The sequence below is a fragment of the Trematomus bernacchii genome, unplaced genomic scaffold, assembly GCF_902827165.1.
Source record: "Trematomus bernacchii unplaced genomic scaffold, fTreBer1.1, whole genome shotgun sequence".
Classification (NCBI taxonomy): Eukaryota; Metazoa; Chordata; class Actinopteri; order Perciformes; family Nototheniidae; genus Trematomus; species Trematomus bernacchii.
Genome location: NW_022987720.1, coordinates 27,745,331 through 27,763,842, shown reverse-complemented (window position 1 = coordinate 27,763,842; position 18,512 = coordinate 27,745,331). Strand labels below are relative to the sequence as shown.

Below are 18,512 nucleotides of genomic sequence, written 5' to 3'. Positions count from 1 at the left end.
GGGCACTACCCCCCCCCCTCTAAAGATTCACACACATTTACACACATCCATGGAGGTAATGTAATGATGGAGCAGGTCTCTAATCCCAGAGGAACACCCAACATAGCAAAACAAACACACACCTCCCCTCTACCTAATCTCCCACATCTCCCCTTCCCACTTAATCTGTCTCCCCCCTCTGTCTCTCTCTCTGTCTGCTTTAATCATCCTCCCATCAATCCCTCATACTTTTTCTCCTCCCCCTTTCCCCCCCGTCCTCCTTCTCTTGGAACAATTTTTGCTGAAAAAGATGAGTCACACAAACTATGACCCAGATCCCAGGAATGGGTGCAGTGGTTAGTGGGTACAACGACGCCCCAGGAACAAATGGAAAGGGAAAATTGGGGGGGGAGGTTAAGGGAGGAGAGACTGCAAAATGGCCGCTCTCTCCACCCACATCTGAACCCTCCCTACACCTCAACCATTGTTACCATGGAAACAGCAGCTGGTAGAAGCAGATGAATCAAAGAGGCGAGAGTGTGTGGCGTTGTCAGGGTCTAGAAATGTCACAAAAGAAAAAAGCTTCATTACATACAAAATGTGGGCCGATAGAGGCCTATTTATAAGGCTTGTGTGTGGTTTGGGGTGGGTAGGGGTTGAGTAAAGCTTAAGGGGGGGGTTAAGATGAGGAGCCTTGGGGAGCAGGAGGAGGAGGAGGAGGGTGGATGTCAGCCTTTGATCAGAACAGCACAAGGCCATTTTCTGCTGAACTACTCACAATCTTTGCCCCCATATTCCTCCACCAACTGCAGAGGATGTGTGTGTGTGTGTGTGTGTGTGTGTGTGTGTGTGTGTGTGTGTGTGTGTGTGTGTGTGCGTGCGTGCGTGCGTGCGTGTGTGTGTGTCTTTCTGCAGGCTTTTCCTCCCTGTAATCAAATCTACATCCACTCGTGTTCCTCCATCTCTCACGTGGCCCGGCACTGAGTCAGTGGGTCAACGGGTCAGTCACTAATCTCTTTAGAGGAAGTGAAGGAGCAACACGGGTCTCTGCAGGATGAATAGCAGGTTGATTCAATATGACAGATTAAACAGCAGAGACACAGAGGGCACGTTTAGCGTGCTTTCACATCTACTGTATTGTGTCACATTTTAACAATGTAGACATGTCTTGACTTTTTTAAATAAAGTGCACGTAGTCAATGCATTCCCCTCCTGGCAGCATTTAGAAACAGCCAAATGCTAACGTAAGCTTGCAAACATGCTAACAATGACAATTTGGGTGCCAGAACAGCCTTAAGCAAGTGATCCGGTTTTAAGTGCTGCTCCAGATGTTAGATTTTATTATTCCCCAGATGTAATTATTTCCTTTCAATCAGAGCAGTGGAGCTAATGGTGATAAAGACTTTATTTTAAAACATTTGTGAAGGTTTTTAGGTACAAAAATCTTCAGAGTGAAAACCTGTGGTCGATGCTAAAATACATATTTTAACAAAAAAATGATATATTTCTGATGTGAAAATGTCCAGGAAAATGTCCAAGAAATGTTGAAATACTAAAGTGGAAATCTTCATGTTGAGCATGGTGTAAAGGCCAAGAAATGATTAACAATGTAAGTGTTTATTTAAGGATAACTGGAAATTATAAAAAAATAGCATAAACCTCTCCTCTTTTTCCCCTCCCCTTATTTTATTTCTACATTATGTGTAAATATGTCTTATATTTGTTGTAGATACTTTTTGTTTTGTAATACTTTTGGTATCAACTGTGATAAATCATAATAAAAATAATATGTAAGGGAATATTAGTGTTTAACTATCAGCAGGTATTAAAAGTCCTATAAACTGTATGAGCATCTGTGCTGGAGGCGCAGCTGTAAAAGCACACACTCATTAAAGAAATACACAAACAATAACAGACGCAAACAGTGCCAGCGGAGCAGCGGAAACCGTCTGGGGAGCGAATGCTGCCAGACACCAGCGGTCCTTATGGACCAGGCAGCAGAGGGCTTTAACACACACACGCACGCACGCACGCACGCACGCACGCACGCACGCACGCACGTACACACACACACACACACACACACACACACACACACACACACACACACACACACCATGTGTGACTCGGGGTGTGAAGGTTGTCTCGGTCACCAGATATGATGCTAAAAATGTGTGTTTGGACACAGTGTATGTTACAGTCACAGAAACGGGAAGTTAAACCAGAGGCCTGTTTGTCTCTCAGGATACCAAAGAGAGCTGCAGGTCATGTCTGGTGCATATTTTCAGGTCTACATTTACAATGTGTCTCATAAAAACCCATTGTGGGCATCAGGTCCACACCAGCTATTCACTGAAAGGGCTGAGCATTTATTTTTTAGCTGTTTCAATTGGGAACAGTGTTATTTTACTGATTTACACTATTCATGTCTTGATAAGGCAGTTGAAGTTCAATGCAGATAAGCTACCTTTCATGCACAATGAGTTAAGGGAGCTTAACAAACATTAGAAAAACGTAGGTGTTGGTGATTTGGTTAAAATACTCAAATACAATAAGTAATTGCATTTTTGTATATGTAAATATATATAGGCTTCCCCAATTGAAGGGAATGTCTGCAACTTCAAACAATTCAACTTACTTCACCACATTGATCAAAAACGTATGAACCTAATTTAACCATAAAGTAGTCCAGCTAATTCATACTGCTAACATTGCTAACAACAAAAACAACAGAGATATGAAATATATGTTAAACAGTAGCCTATGCTTGCATTTCATCATGTTACCCAGCATGTTCAAATCAGGGATCCATAACTAGATTAAAAGAAAAAATAAAGAGTTCAAATATTAGTAGCCTATACAGCCTAGCAGTTCTGAGATCTTTTAGGCTAAATGCTAGCGTTAGCATGCTAACAAGCTACAATGCTGGCATATTGATTAGTTTAGTTTTTTAGCATGTTTGCTAATTAGCGCTAAACACAACGTAGCTACAACTCATGAAGCTGATGAGAATGTAATTCAAGTATCAAACTTTAAAGTTATACTAATGGGTGAATTACCTTTTTTTCCAATAAATATTTGTACCAAATTTAATAACAAACATGTAGCCTCCTCATGTCAGATAAGATGTTTTAAAAATAAAATCCTAAAAAGCAATGTAACATTTTTCAACTTCCTCTAGCAAGCTTCTAAAACGTCAGTCAATCTCCATCTTACTGCATAGCCTACAATTAATATATATTTTTTGGGAGTGAGTGGGAACTATAACTATGTTGATGAGTGACAGCATTGCATTGTCAGAAGCTTCCTTTATTGAGACTAATCACATCGGTTAAGCCTGTCCTTTTGTTCTTTGAATGAAATGAGTCATTAGCAGATAATACTCTGTAATGCTCTCCGCCTGTAATCCATGACCCACCCGCTCGTCTGGAGCGCTCCGGGGTGGGTTCAAGGATTTAGGGCTGGAAAAGGATAAATTACTTATTTTATGGTTTTTGAGAAAGGCGTAATTGTATTCAGGCTCATCACTCCGTTGTCCTTTTTGTGTTGCAGGACAGCGGCAATGGACAGTCAGGGTGAAAGGTCACAGGTCAGGGTGTAAATAAGGGTGATTACAGTCAGCTGAGCTGCCACCGTGTATTTTACGGCAGTCAAGGGAGTCAAAGGCACTCATACTGAGTGTAACGTGAACTTATTTCACCGTCTAAAATCATTTATCACAGGATTTATCATGGGAAAAACAGTAACACAGCTGGCAGAAATGTCAACAGAGCTTTGAGATGTCATGAGAAGTGAAGACATGAGTTATTTCTGCTTTAGCTTGCATGACGAAATTAATTTTCCAACAGAAATGCTGTGTTCACAAGAGTTTGAAGAACATTGGTGTTTACCAGGCAGGGAGGGCCTAATGAAAGACACACTTGTATTGCATTAAGTGAAGGATCCAGTGTTTTTGAAGATTAAAAGTCATTTGTGTCTTTGCTAGCTGTGTGGCTCAATGGATACAAATGTTGGTCCAGCCTGAAATGTTTAAACAACCAGTTGTGGCTCCAGATTGCGGTGACATTTGGATTAGATTTTCATGTTCCCCATGAGGCTGACTTTGTTGGTTTTCAGTTTAATGTCTCAACAACTATTGAATGGATTGCTTTGTCTCCCGTTGAAAATTACTTTTGTAATCAACTGACCTTTAAATGCCACCATTAGGTTTTAATTGTATTATTGCTCAATACTTTAGTTTATGACCTCCAATATAGACTTCAGCTGTATTTTGTGTTTAGTGCTGATGATGAAGCATGCTAACGTGCTACACTAAGACGGGGAACATGTCATACCTGCTGAACTCCAACATGTTAGCATTGTCAGCAGATATTAGCATTAAGCACTAAGTACAACATCCCATAGAGTCTCATTTACTCTTTGAAGATCCCTTGACTTTATTAATGTGCAGCACTAAATCTCCTGAGTGTTGCCTCAGTAATGCTGTGTTTTTTGACTTTGTGGTAATTGTTTAGGTTATTCCCCAAAATAATTACCTCTGGTGTCATTATATTTGAAGAATAAGCCCTCACATTCCATCTTCAGAGGCCATTAACTGTCTTTTGATTTACACAAATGAACACTGTGCAGGGATTTGTTAGACTGTAAACACTAAATCATATTCCCTTTAAGTGTAACTGTCTCAAAATGCCATTTATATACTTATAGACTTTGTGGAAGCCCCCTCATGTCCTGTGTCTTTGTTAAATACACATCATTTCATTCATGAGGGCTCGGCTGGTGTTAGAAGATGCTGAATCTGATTAAGCCTAATTCTGGCTCTCATACAAAACAGACCGTCTGGTACCACCCATGACTAAAACCATTAGGACCCCAGGGCTATAACGGGGGTTCGCTGAGCTACTGTTATAGTCTGCAGGCAGAAACAAGAGGCTGTGAGTGTGTAACTGAGTGTGTGTGTGTGTGTCTGTGTAGCAAAATGATTTGTCACACCAGCACACTTGGCTGAACAAAGAAGTCTCCTCTCTCGGTAACATCACAAAGCCTGGCTGTTGCTAAGCATAGATTGGCGGAAAGCACCCCCTCTGTCATGTGATTGGTTCATAGCCTGAGGGCTCAGTTATCATGACTCAGCCCCTTTTTCTGCAGGGAGGAGGGGGGGAGAGAGACAAAGGGGAGAGAGGGACGCAGAAAGGTAATAAGAAGCAAGAAAGGATATTTAGCTTTTGTAAATAGCGAAAACATTCAAAAGGGGGCCCTAATATGCTTTTTTCCGTTTTACTGTAGTGTGTTATAGGTTTTTGTGCATAAATATGGTCTGCAAAGGGAGGGAGTTTCTCTCCCACACACTCCCCCCCCCCCCCTCCTACCTGCAACGCCTCCATTGGACTCCTTTGGTTACTTCGGTAACATGGTGAAATCAATTCATGTCCTCAACATCAAATAAGGGTTGCCATTCAATTGACGAAACAGGGTCCGACAATTTCATGAAGTTTGACTGAAGACAATTCTAAAATTAAATACACAATTCAATCTTCTATTAGCTAGCGCTCAAACACATTGTACGTGAAAGGCTAAGGGAGCGGGACATCTCTAAGCGGTTGACCAATCACAACAGAGCGGGCCAGCTGACCAATCAGAGCAGACTGGGCTCTGGTTTCAGACAGAGGGTGAAAAGAGGTGCTGCAGCACAGGCAGTATGAGAACAATAAAGAGCTTTTTGAACATTAAAGCATGGAGACATGTCACAGTAGATACACTACACAAATATGAACCTGGACATGAGCACAATATGTCCTCTTTAAAAAGTACAACTCGTATGAACTGGAAACTCAACCCAACGTTAACAGAACTCTTTATTCGAAAAATGGTGTGGTCTCACACGAGTTACACAAAAGATTGAGAAGGGAATGCTAACAGTTTTTCTCTTTTTTTAAATTATGTTCTCAAAAATATCTGTATAAACTGGGAATAAACGTTGATGCGCGCTGGAATTGATACAAAATATTGTGGAAAACGGCACTGAAATGAGAAGCAGGACTGTGTTAGAAGCGTCTGTAGTAGCGGTGGGGGGGGCCGTAGTGCATCGGCAGGTCCATCATGTCCATGTTTTGGGGGAGAGGCGGGTGTACGGGAAGGTTTGGGTGGTGGTGGTGATGGTTGTTGTTGTTGTTATTGTTCATGGGGGGCAGGTGTGGTAGAAGGGGCACGTAGGGGGCCGGGGGCAGTCTGGGTAGAATCACCTGCTGGAACATCCTGCCCTGCGGTGGAGGAGCAGGGGCGAATCGGGCGTGGGGGGGGACGAAGAGGGGAGCCTGGACTGCCAGTGGGTGAGGGGGGGGGGGCCGGGGCGGGGTCCTCTGCCGCCGGGCCCACTCTGGGTCGCTTCACCTCGGTGATCGGCTCCGGGGGGGGGGCCGACCCGCTTCCCCGAATTATCTGAGAAGAAGAAGAAGAAAAAAGGGGGGGTTAGTAAAGGACTTCCTGTCCGGTTTTCTAGCTGATGTCAGACTTCCTTCGCCTTCTTTACACAAACACTTTGAGACAAACCAAACACAGGAAGCACTCGGCTGCCTGTTTATAAAGACTTTATAAATAAATATTGTTGTAAAGACAAAGAATAATAATGCAATATGTCCCTGCCAACAATCAGTTTAAGAAAAACAAACATGATAAACAAACAGAGCAGTTGTCAATAGTTTCAACAGTTCCTACAAAATAATTGAATTCAGTTCCCAGTGAGCCTCAGACTCTCTACTGACCGGAGCTCTTCTTGTTCAGCTCGGCCTCTTCCTTCCTTCTGGATCACCTGAATGATTCGCTCGTCGTCTTGCTGCAAAAAACAAAAACACGGAACTTGTTAATATTTCCAATCAGACAAAAACGGCATCAACATTATGAGGGTGAATGTAACTCTTGCTGTACCCCGATAATAACAACAAAATCATTTTACATTCTCTAAGGCAGAGAGGACTGAAGCTTGTAATGCAGATGTAAATGTAAAAAGGTCCAGCCAACATAGTGCTCGTTTAGCTGCGGGCTTGTTGTGTCTGCCAAACAATTCGAGGTCAGAGCTTCTGTGGGGGGGGGGTGCTGCAGTTAGTCATAACAACATGCCTATGTAGTCCCAATAAACTAGACCTGAATCAAACATGCTCATCTGCTATTGAATGTGAGGTCATATTGTATGGCTTTTCTTGTGTGCGACAAAGAGGGCAAACAGTATTTCGACAATAGTTAAAATGTTCGCTTTTAAAGGCTAAATAAATTGTAATGGTTTGGATCACATCAGTGGATATTGATATTACGCAGCTACGACTCTAATCTTATTCTACACAAATTATAATACATATAACATATTTCAAAGTCGATCTAGAATGAATGGCAATAAAGCTTTGAACTATTCAGTTCAGCCCAAACATTTATGTATTTGTGACTATTTTGTAGCCTAATGAAATACACTTGAATGCCAACATGAAGCTAGTTAGATGAGTCAGATCTTCCTACTCTCTCACTCTTGACACGAAAACCTTTTAAATAATCAAATGAAGGCAGCCGTCTCCTTTCTAAAGGCCCTGTGGTCGGCAGTTTTTATCTATTTGTTCTTGGCATTGCGCCGGGAGACTGGCTGTTGGCTCCGTCTCCTCTCTGGAGTTTCTGGGTTGTCTCCAGCTCATTAACAGCTCGGGGACTAATTGTGGTTTCTGGGTGCCAGGGATACTGCAGCCAGGTAACCGTGGGCGACCACAGAATCAGATGGTCAGGGTCAAAGTGCAGCGAGAGTTAATGAGCATATCTGTGTGAGGGCAAAACACGGAATAGAGCGGCGCAGGAATGAGTCTGAAACCCAGAAATGAGTTAGCATCTCAGCACTTCTAGTTCCCTCGTCTCAAAGTCAACCGTTTAAAAAAAACAAACATTCTTGGTTAGACGCCTTTAATCTGTGGTTATCATGAGTTTAAGAGATTTTCCGTTTTGAACATTAGCCGCTTTTAGCTTAGCGATGGTGACGTGAAGTCATGTGACCGTGATGTAGTTCCTTTATAGGCTAACGTTAGCCTTTGACATCTAGAGATTGCATTTATGCTTTAACTATTATAAAGGTGGTTAATATGTGGAGATTATCCTGCCGAACAAAACGTGTAAGTATCATAAATGTGTGTTAGCCATAGATCTGAATGTTTTGCAATACTCCCATTGAGTGACTCCCAATCCGATTGGCTTTTAGGGGAGGGAGCCCTTGGGATGCTAACCTTTGGGTTGTCACTCCACCACTCTATAGGGAATGAATGAGTAATGTTATCCTTCAAAATAAGAGCTCCTGTGTGTGTGTCAGTGTACCGTGGGGTCGGTCCAGAGCGAGCACTTGCGGCAGTGTCTGCAGGGAGCGCCGGGCGAGCGCGCGTGTTGGCAGAAGTGGTTGTATCCGGTGATGGGCTCCCTGCAGAGGTAACACATGAAGCTGCCGCAGCGACACGACATCCGGTTACAGCCCTCGGACTTCACCAGGCCTGTGGTGCACTTCACACACTTCCTCACCCGGGCCGCCGTCATGCGCTCCTCACTGGGGACAGAGGGGAAGATAAATGAATAAGGAGACAAATAAGGCAGGGCCAGTTTATTTATATAGCATTTTTCAACACAAGGCAAGTGCTTTACAAAAATGAAAGACATTAATGGCGCATTTCCACTACACGGTCGGCCTCGGCCACACTCGGTACGGCTCGGTACGGCTTGGCCGCGTTGGGCCTTAACAGGGCCGACTCACTTCATGCTGCGCTTCCATTACAGTTTAGGAACTGGGGTAGTTACTATAGTAACGCAGTGTAGGCGGAGCCGTGACGTCATCTTCAATGAGAAATCCAGAAACACAACACAGCCGTTAGCTGTGAGCACTCAGAGCTCACAGCTCCTTATATATGTTCAGAAACTCGACAAAAGTTAAACAAGTACAAACCACAGACTACCTGTGTCATGGTGAATACAGTCGCTGCTTTATTTATGTCTGTATAGGCCGTTGTTGTGAGTGTGGACGGTCGGGGCATATACTGCGTTAGCTTAGCCAATCTCCATCTAGAAAAACACGCATTTTAAAAGGTTTTTCGCCTGCCGTCTGTCTGCAGACTTGACAAAGCATTAATTCATGGTTTTTACTAAACAGTATCAGTATGTTGTTACTTCGGCATCATTTTGAAACGTGTATTACAATTAAATCACGGTCAAATATGTCCATCTTGTTGTAGTTCTAGCCCTCTTGCCAGCGCTCCTCTCTCTAGTTTAGCATACTCAGCCCGACTCAGCCCTGTTTGTTGGCCCCGATAGAACCACAATTTTCTAGGGCCAGAAAAGAGGGGAAAAAGTGGCCCCGCGCCGTGCCGCGCCGGAACGAGGCCTAGTGGAAGCACAACCAAAAAAGGGGACGGCACGACACGGCACGCTTAAAGCGAGCTACGCGCTGCAATGGAAATGCGCCATAAGAAACATTAAAAAGCAAAGATAATAAAACATGATACATGAATAAAAGTTACAGTGCAGTAGTGTTCATTTCGTCAGCTATTTTTTTTAAATTTAGTCACCTTCATCCTGTTTTTATTTAGTCAAGATTTAGTCGACTAAAAGTCTGAGGATTTTAGTAAAAAAAACCTACTTTTTGTCAATGAAAACTGTTGAGTCTTTTTTAGTCATCAGTTTATATAGAACATTTCAGAGATCTTGAGATCAAGATAATAAAGACTCTTATAGTTCTGTTGTCTGTCCACTGATGCGCCTTCAGCTCTTTGCATTTAAGGGATTATATAAGGTTCCTCTGTCCTGTTGAAAACCATCAGCTCCTCTGATGTCTCTACCAGAACACTTCCTGTCTCTTTCAGCACCAGGAAGTAAGAAGATCTGTGTTTGGGCTCAAAACAGGAAGTACTGCCTGTGTGCCTTCTGGGCCACAGGAAGCAGCTGGCCTCTCCACTTCCTGCACTGTTGTCCGTGAAACTGAGCTTTGAGCTTACCCAGCATCCTCTCTGGGTGAGGAGTGGAGAGGACAGCGAGAGAAACGTCTTCTAAGATGTGTTCTTGTTTGCATGCTGGTATAATCTTTAATTTTGTGTGAATGTGTGCCGTCCTGATTTCCAATCTTACCCTGTTGCCGTTTAAACTACTGAATTAAAAAAGGTCCATCTTAATTTATCTTAAGTTATAACAATAGATCTCTTGGCAGCATTGTTATATGTATGTATCAAGAGTTTTTTTTTAACCTTTCCTCGACCCAAGTATAACACTTTATATAATCCTATGGAGTTCAGACTCATCTGATCGTTAGCGTAGCCCTGAGTGTCCGTTTGTCTCGTTTACTTACAAGAGCACCCTCATGCCGATCTCGTCTCTCTCCAGGACCTGCTCACACGTCTTCCCCATGTGCTGCTTCCACTGGACGTGACACTTCCTGCAGCTCTCCTGAAGGAACACACAACACAAGAATTTGTTGTTTCTGTAAAATCTCCTCATAAAAAAGGTATTTAGTTTAAGTTATCCCAGAAACAGGATTTAAATGATGTATAAAATAGAATTATATTTGGTTTAAAATGGTCAATCAGATAAAAGAAGTGTAGAAAAAGGGGCTAGAAGTACATGCACTCGTTGAGATATTCTGGATTAGGCCTCGTTCGCCCCACCGCTGCTAGCATTAGGTTGCTCTGTGAAAAACAATGTGCATCAAGATGGCGGCACGTAGCTCAACAACTAGACCGTGAACAGAAAGGGATCATTTAAGCATCCTTTTCTTCCTTGGCGGAAACATTGGGAGACATGTTTGAATGTATCAGAAGTGTAGTTATCGTATTTTATTTGTTCATACGCGTTAGCTTGTAACTAGCAAATGCTGAAAAGGCGTTAGTGGTTGTGAAATATAGAATATCTGCTATGGTGTACCAGTGTGTTCAGACAGGTATATCTGCCTCTGTTAGGCTTCACACACACACACACACACACACACACACACACACACACACACACACACACACACACACACACACACACACACACACACCACACACACACACACACACCACACACACACACACCACACACACACACACATCACACACACACACACACACACACACACACACACACACACACACACACACACACACAACACACACACACACACACACACACACACAGCACACACACAGCACACACACACACACACACCACACACACACACACACACACACTACACACACACACACACACACACACACACTACACACACACACACACACACACACATTCTTTTTTCCACTTCATATTAAAAAAACCATATGTATAAATCAACATTTTTAACAACCTATTTATTATTTCTATTTATATATCACCCAATTACTAAGATATAATTCATCCCTCGCTCACTGCCCCTCTGACACTACTCCAGTTCCTGCTGAATAAGAACATTCTCCATCGTCTGCGCTATATGCTGCTGCCACTGCAGGGACTTAGACTTGCACAGCTAGGTGTGGCTCTCTCCCTGCAAATGTGTGTGTGAGTGAACTGCAGCAAGATTGGCTCGCCGCTGACTGTTTGGTTGCCTAGAAACAGCAACTCCATCCTCTTTCGTCCCGGTGTCACCCCGAGAAACAACCCACACAGACACGTTAGCTCGGGGTTGCCTCCCATCGCTAACCCTTAGCTAAGTGGTGTCACCATTAATATTTGAACCGTTCATCTAATATTGAATACGAGGCGTGGGACGGGTGATGCTGTGTGATCCACATCGCCACGACAACCCTGAACCTAGGGAGGAAAGGTCACAAACACACCCTCTGCGTCCTCTTCCTGCAGCCAGTGTGTGTGTTATTCTGTCATCTCAGGCCTGCAGCTCTCACAATGTTCCCGGAGACGTGTGTGTGTGTGTGTGTGTGTGTGTGTGTGTGTGTGTGTGTGTGTGTGTGTGTGTGTGTGTGTGTGTGTGTGCAGGTCACCAGAGGGTGTGGAACTGGAGTTTTCCTTGGCATTTGGATTGGGTTTGCATGGAAAGACTTTACAGAGGCACACAAGGTCCGTTAAAAGTCGAACTGTGGTAGCTTCAGGCAAAGGAGGAGACATTTTTCAGGCTATGTTCACATTTTTGGATTCATAAAGGGAGTGTCCATGAAACAGACTCTCTCTGGTGATGAATCAGTAAAACGTGGTTCTGTAGAGGAGGGGGAGAAAGCAGACTCATGTGTCAGACAAAGCCCCGGGAGGCAGAGCGGGGGAAGATCGCCCCCTAGTGGTAACCTAGACACCAGGAAGAGTCACACCACAGGAGAGAGAGAGTGACAGTGTGCGTTTGAGACTTGTTTGACAAGCTGTTGTAAAAGCAGGAACACACCTGAGTTCTTATAGCTCGGCTAAAAATACAGCCGGTGACGTCGAGCTGAAACTCTTCCTCGGGGCGTGGCTTCCCCGCCCCCCCCCACAAGGGTGTCTGATTTCAATAAAAGCGAGAGTGGCTGAAATGTGACCAAAAGGTTGCACACACATTTATCGTACAATTTCCGCAGCTTATTGAGGTTGGACTGAAGCACTGTTTCTCTGTCAGTCGTGAAATGAGTTAATCCCAGGTAGGTTAGAGGGTCTTGAACATGCTGTCTACAGTGTAATGGTGAATGTTCTTGAAACATGTCTTAATATTTGTCCTAGTCTTCAAAATATTTCAGACTTGATCTCACAATAAAGTATTATCGTAGTTTGAATCTTGGAAACAGTGCTTTTTTTTTTTTTGTCTCTACCTCCATTCACTCCACCCATCTTGTCCTCCCACCCATTCACTGCATTCCTCCCCCTTGGGTGCTCCCCCCACCCTTCCTGCATATTCATTCATACCTTTTCTTTGTAACTCTTCAACAGTGGTGCAGGCTGCAGCTGCCCTTATAAGGCAAGCAGTGTGCAGAGTTTCTGATTGGAGGGGGGGAGGGGGGGGGGGGGGAGGGGGGGGGGGGTGCTGCATCGAGCGTGCACGGGTGTGGTAATTTTTTTTGCGAGTGTTGTGGTGGGGAGGGCGGCTTTTACTGCAAATGGAATCATAGTGCAGCTGTGGTAATGTTTGAGATCTCACAGATTTATCTCTGGGCCTACATTTTGACATTCCTCCACATGAAGCAATCACACTGGAGGAACAAGGATGTCCAAATGTCCTCATGACCACATGTGGAAAACATTATCAGGAGGGGAGGGGGGGGGGGGGGGGGGGGGGGGGGGGGGGGGCCAGACAGAGCCAGGGGAGAGGAGAGAGAGGGAGGGAGGAGAATCTGGGTCATTTTGATCTGAACCACATTTGAAACGAAGGAGGAAGTGTCTCCGACCAATCAAAAAGCAGCAAGAGGGGAGTGGAAAGTGCAGCCGGCCAATCATAAGGCAGTGTGGGGAGAAGGCGGGTGGGCTTTACAGGAAGTGTGTCAGTTACATAATGAAGCCCCGCCCTGAGACTGAGGGCCGAAGGGTCGACAACAGGCTGGAACCGGGCTCGTGCTGATACAAAAAAAAAGTCAAATAAACATAAAAATAAGAGATGAAACGGATCGTCTCGAGAACAAAAACGTGTTTGGGGGGGGGGGGGGGGGGAGGGCGTTTTCACCACAGAGGATTCACTTCCTTATTCCTACAAAAATGTAAAAAAGGAAGTGACTTGTGATAATTTTCTGTACCATTACATATTACAAAATATGCTTTTTATTCTGCTATTCTTATCTTCGCTGTAACATTGTACATTTCCTCATTACGGGTGGATTCAAGTATTTCTGATTCAGACTCCTACATGACTTAAAGAGGAAGTGTTCATTTTCTGTTACAAAAAACAGCACCGGCCTCGTTTCCTTCTCAACTCAAAAGTGATTATAATGCTGTAAATAACATTTAACATACATTCATTCTAGGAGATCCAAATCAGTTGTTTTCTGGTTGCAGATTTACAACATTCAGAACAGAGACCTGGAACATGTCTTTTTGTATTGTTGGGTGTGTGAGTGTGTGTGTGATGGGATGCAGCTGTGCAGTGACTCGGCAGCAACACACACTGTAAACCTCTGGCTCCCTCTACAGGTGAATGGAGGGAACAGCAGGACAATCATTCTTCCCTTGCTTTCTTATTCATAAAACCTGACAAGTCTGTTCTACAAATGTGTCGCTATATAACATGTAATATTAGGGACAGCAGGAGCATCACAAAATACAGTTGTTTATCTCAAAGCCACATTTTCAAACTAGATGCCAGAGGAAATAGCGCAGGCTGGACAAAGTCAGCAGATGCAATGATAAAACGTTATACTCTGACAAGAGACAGAAGAGCTCTGTGCGTTACTAGAGAAGTCTGTAAACAGATCATAAATACTGAAAAGGAGAACCGTGGTTTATGGGAAGTACTCGAGGCTACACTATCCACAGCGTGCAGAATACAATTAAATCACTGTCTGTCATGGGCAACTTGCTTTTTCTTACACGGTTACATTTATTTTAGAGTAGTTTAGTAGTTAAGTACAAATTCAGCAAGAAAACAGTTTTAAAATAATGTCTTGAGCTTATATAATATGATCCTTAAATCAAACTCGCCACGGGTTAATAAATCAACTTGAATCTACCATTTTATGTTAAATGTAATTTAAAATTGGGTATTTTATTACTTTAAATACATTGTTGATTATCCTTTTACTTAAATAATATTTTCAATGCAGGTCTTTTAGTTTTTTTCACCCATGATTGAATGTATTGATAGCATTAATGTGTGTGTGTGGTGTGTGTGTGTGTGTGTGTGTGTGTGTGTGTGTGTGTGTGTGTGTGTGTGTTGTGTGTGTGTGGGTGTGTGTGTGGTGTTGTGTGTGTGGTGTGTGTGTGTGTGTGTGTGTGTGTGTGTGTAGCAGAAGCAAGAGAGACACAAAAACAGAAACAAAAAGAGACACAGAGACAAAGAAGGGCGGGTTGTGTTTGCGTGGTGAGAGTGAGAATATGAGTGCGTGTGTTTCTGCCATATAACGGGAGATTTGAGACAGGAATCCATGGGGCGGCCTTGGCAGACGCAAAGCATCGCCCCCCCCCCCTGCATTCCTCCGACAGAGGGAGGAGACGGGAGATAAACAGAGAGGGACAGAGAGCGGAGACCTCGCCTCATGGAACCGCTTCATCCTCTCTTCATCCATCTTTCTGATCCAAACACACGGATCTCTCAAATCACGTAACTCAAGATTAGTTTCTGTTTGGAGTGAATAAGTGTGTGCCTAGCAAGTATGGCAACATGCAATGCACTATAGAGTAGTGCAGGAACGAGTCCTAAAACGCAGGTATTAGTCAGCATTTGAGCACTTCTGGTTCCCTTGTGTTAAGTCAATGTTACTTGAACATGTTTTTGGTTAGATGCCTGAAATAAGTTCTGTGGTTTACACAAGCTGAACATGTTAAACAACAGACAATGAGAAAAAAAAACGTCCGAGACATTAGCCGCATTTAGCTTAGCGGTGGTGGCGTGAAGTCATGTGACCGTGCTGTAGTTCCTTTATAGCCTAACGTTAGCCTTCTGGTGATTGCAGTTGCGCTTGGTAAGTGAGTGGTGTTAATATGTGGAGATTATCCTGCTGAACAAAACGTGTTGGTATCACATATGTGTGTTTGCCACAGATCTTATTTTCTGCAACATTGCTAAATCCAAAAGGGAACTCTTGCTGGCTTTTTGTAGAGGGAGCTATGTGATGATAACTTGTGGTTAGGCCTACACAAATACGTCACCACTCCATGAGTAACCAGATGGTGTTCTCATAACAGCTTAAAAGTTGAGTGTGGAACGCTGGACACACTTTATATCGCAACGAACGCAATCTACGTAACAAAAGTGGCTAAGGTGAACACTGCATTATACAAAAAAAATGATATATGTGGGATGTTTTCACTATCCAAGTAACGTATTACTTTACTAGAGTCAAAAAGGAATCCAGCATTGATTGTATAGGGTTGTTTGAGCAGTCTGTACAGCAAATGATTGTTGCTATCAAGCTAGCGAACAACGGCAATGGTCACTTCTGGAGAGGGCACAGCAGCAGTGTGAGATATGAGACTGGTTTGAAATGCATGTACTGCTTTAGTGTTAGAGTGCAATGTAGGACAGAAAGTGTCCGAATCGAGACACAGCGCCGGTCTCCTGTCTGGGCTTCACTCTCATGATCTACGGTCAAGTGGACGCCGCACACAGAGCTTTTATGATGGACTGAATTATTGATGATGTTGAAATCAAATCCAGGTTCTCTCTCTTTTGAACAGTGTGTGATTTAACTCAAGAGGATGCATATATTGTGCAAAAGAGCCAGAGGCATATTCGTTTACAGTCATTGTGTGTCGAGGAAACACAGTAGGCAAACACAACACCGTGGAAAAGTTGTTTAAAAGCCTAAATAAATACAGAGACGCGACTGACCTGCGGGGCAGCGAGGGTTGGGGCAGCTGAAAACAGAGACATGTTTTTGTCCAACAGCGCTGGGAACGTGCAAAACGGACACCTGAAAAGGAAAAAGAGAGGAAGGAGGGTCAAGGAGGGAAAGATATGATACATTGCACATGAGACACAGGCACAAGAAACGATAACATAATCAACAAAGAGACATTTCAGTTCCCTTACGGCCCGTCCACACGGCAGCGTTAAACAAATCTTGGAGGTGGGCGTATCTGAAGCTTGGGGATTTTTTGCGAGCAAGGCACCAACAACCAATCACATGAATCTCCCGCCCCCGACATACGAAGCAAAAAAGTTTGAAGTAAACTGGATATAAACTCCCCAAACAGACGAAAACCTACCACTGTCTCTGCCACCTCCCTCCATGCCTGGCTCCTCCGGTTTATATCCCGGTAGGTAAATAGGGACTGGTCATAAAGCACCGGGTGATATGATTCCCTACCGCTAATTTCTCCTCCATTTTTGGAATATGAGGAAATGACCTGCGGTATGTCTCTCCCAGCATACACGCCGTTTGATTGGCTAGCGCTTGAACTGTCAGATTTGCGTACACAGGATTTGATTGGCTGACGCTTCCACCTCAGCTTCAAAAGTTGAACATTGCTCAACTTTGAATCCTGAAAATCCTGAAAATCTCCGCTCTGCTTCCCACAATGCAGTTCGGCAAAAAGTGAGGGAAAGTGACGTCACCCCATTCAAAGTGAATGGGCAGAAGCGTTTCAAGATTTTTTAACGCTGCTGTGTGGACGGGCCGTTACCGATCCCTTTTATAGAGCTTAGATTTAAATGCATCAATACTGACCTAGTGCCCAAGTTTCAAATGATTCTTTTGTCTAACATTATTTGTGAATATTTAGACAAAAGTTGGACAAAATGTTGGAATATAAACCATTCTCAGGGTATATGCAGGAATCCTGAAGTCAAATGGAATACCTTTTAAGACCTTTTCCATACATTTTAAGTATGACACAGACACACACACACACTGACACAGACACACACACACACACACACTTACCGCACAAGTTCATCAGCGCAGCTGGCAGCGACCGCCTCCTCCGCCTGCCTCTCGTAGTATTTACACAGGATGTTCTCTGGCAGGACTTTCTCCAGCTCACACACCGGGTAGGAGCACGGGCAGCCGCTCTCCATGCAGCTCAGCTCCGACTGCAGCAAGACACACACACACCGTCATCACACATCTCCTGGCAACATTAGCATGTCATATCTAAATGTGAGAAGAACAAAGTGTGTGTACCTTCCCCGAGCCGAACACGGCCTCCTGAGCGTATTTGACGAGGCACTCTTTACAGAACAGATGTCCGTCTGAACACTGCGTCATCTTCTCAAACGCAAACTCCCCGTAGCAGCAGCCGCACTCGATCAGCTGCCCGTCCTGGAGAGGAATCATACACAGACATATTTTATATAGCTTAGATGCTTAAATAAACTGTTCTACACTTCTCAGGGATCAGCGTTGTACATTTAGTAGAAGTCTCAAAGTGAAATTAACCTATAAAGCAACTATTCTGCAAATATTTTTAAAAGTAAATTGCTTTCAGACGAGCCTATTTACTGTAGTGTTAACCATTCTGTATGTTTGCCTTATATGTCCTTGTCCCCCTCCCCCCCCCCCCCCCCTCATATGCGTGCATTTGAAGGTGTCCTGAAAGGCACCCCATTATAAATGTATTGTTAATGTTTATTATTTTTCCCAGGGAATTTGGAATCTTTGAGAAACCAATGAATTTGTGGAATATACAAGAAAATAGAGTTAAAATTCTCTTATCAAAATGATGATGGAAGCGAAGATTGATTGGCCCCTCGTTACTCGTGTGAGTTTTGCGTCTGCATCATTTTATGTTTTACTTAAACTACACATACAAAGACACCAACAACAACAACAAGATTAACATACTTTGCCGTGGTTAAATGTAAAACATCAAAAATGATGCTGAAAAAACACCATACTGATACAGATTAGTAAAAACCATGAATGGAGATGGGACCGATCAGGCTAGACGGTTGGAGCTCTGTCCACACTTGAAATAACTTCAATTAAGTGATG

At 43.6% G+C, this 18,512-nt stretch overlaps 1 protein-coding gene across 1 annotated transcript in view; it reads right to left on the bottom strand.

The window, feature by feature from the left end:
* Positions 1 to 5,816: 5,816 nt before the first annotated feature.
* rnf216 (ring finger protein 216) overlaps positions 5,817 to 18,512 on the bottom strand; it is a 23,034-nt gene continuing 10,338 nt past the window's right edge. The window contains 11 exon segments of the mRNA XM_034143451.1: positions 5,817 to 6,330; positions 6,332 to 6,393; positions 6,395 to 6,417; positions 6,741 to 6,768; positions 6,770 to 6,811; positions 8,320 to 8,542; positions 10,328 to 10,420; positions 16,405 to 16,439; positions 16,442 to 16,490; positions 17,463 to 17,611; positions 17,703 to 17,840. Of these exon segments, the coding sequence (XP_033999342.1) occupies positions 6,024 to 6,330; positions 6,332 to 6,393; positions 6,395 to 6,417; positions 6,741 to 6,768; positions 6,770 to 6,811; positions 8,320 to 8,542; positions 10,328 to 10,420; positions 16,405 to 16,439; positions 16,442 to 16,490; positions 17,463 to 17,611; positions 17,703 to 17,840 (1,149 nt within the window). The 3' untranslated portion in view covers positions 5,817 to 6,023.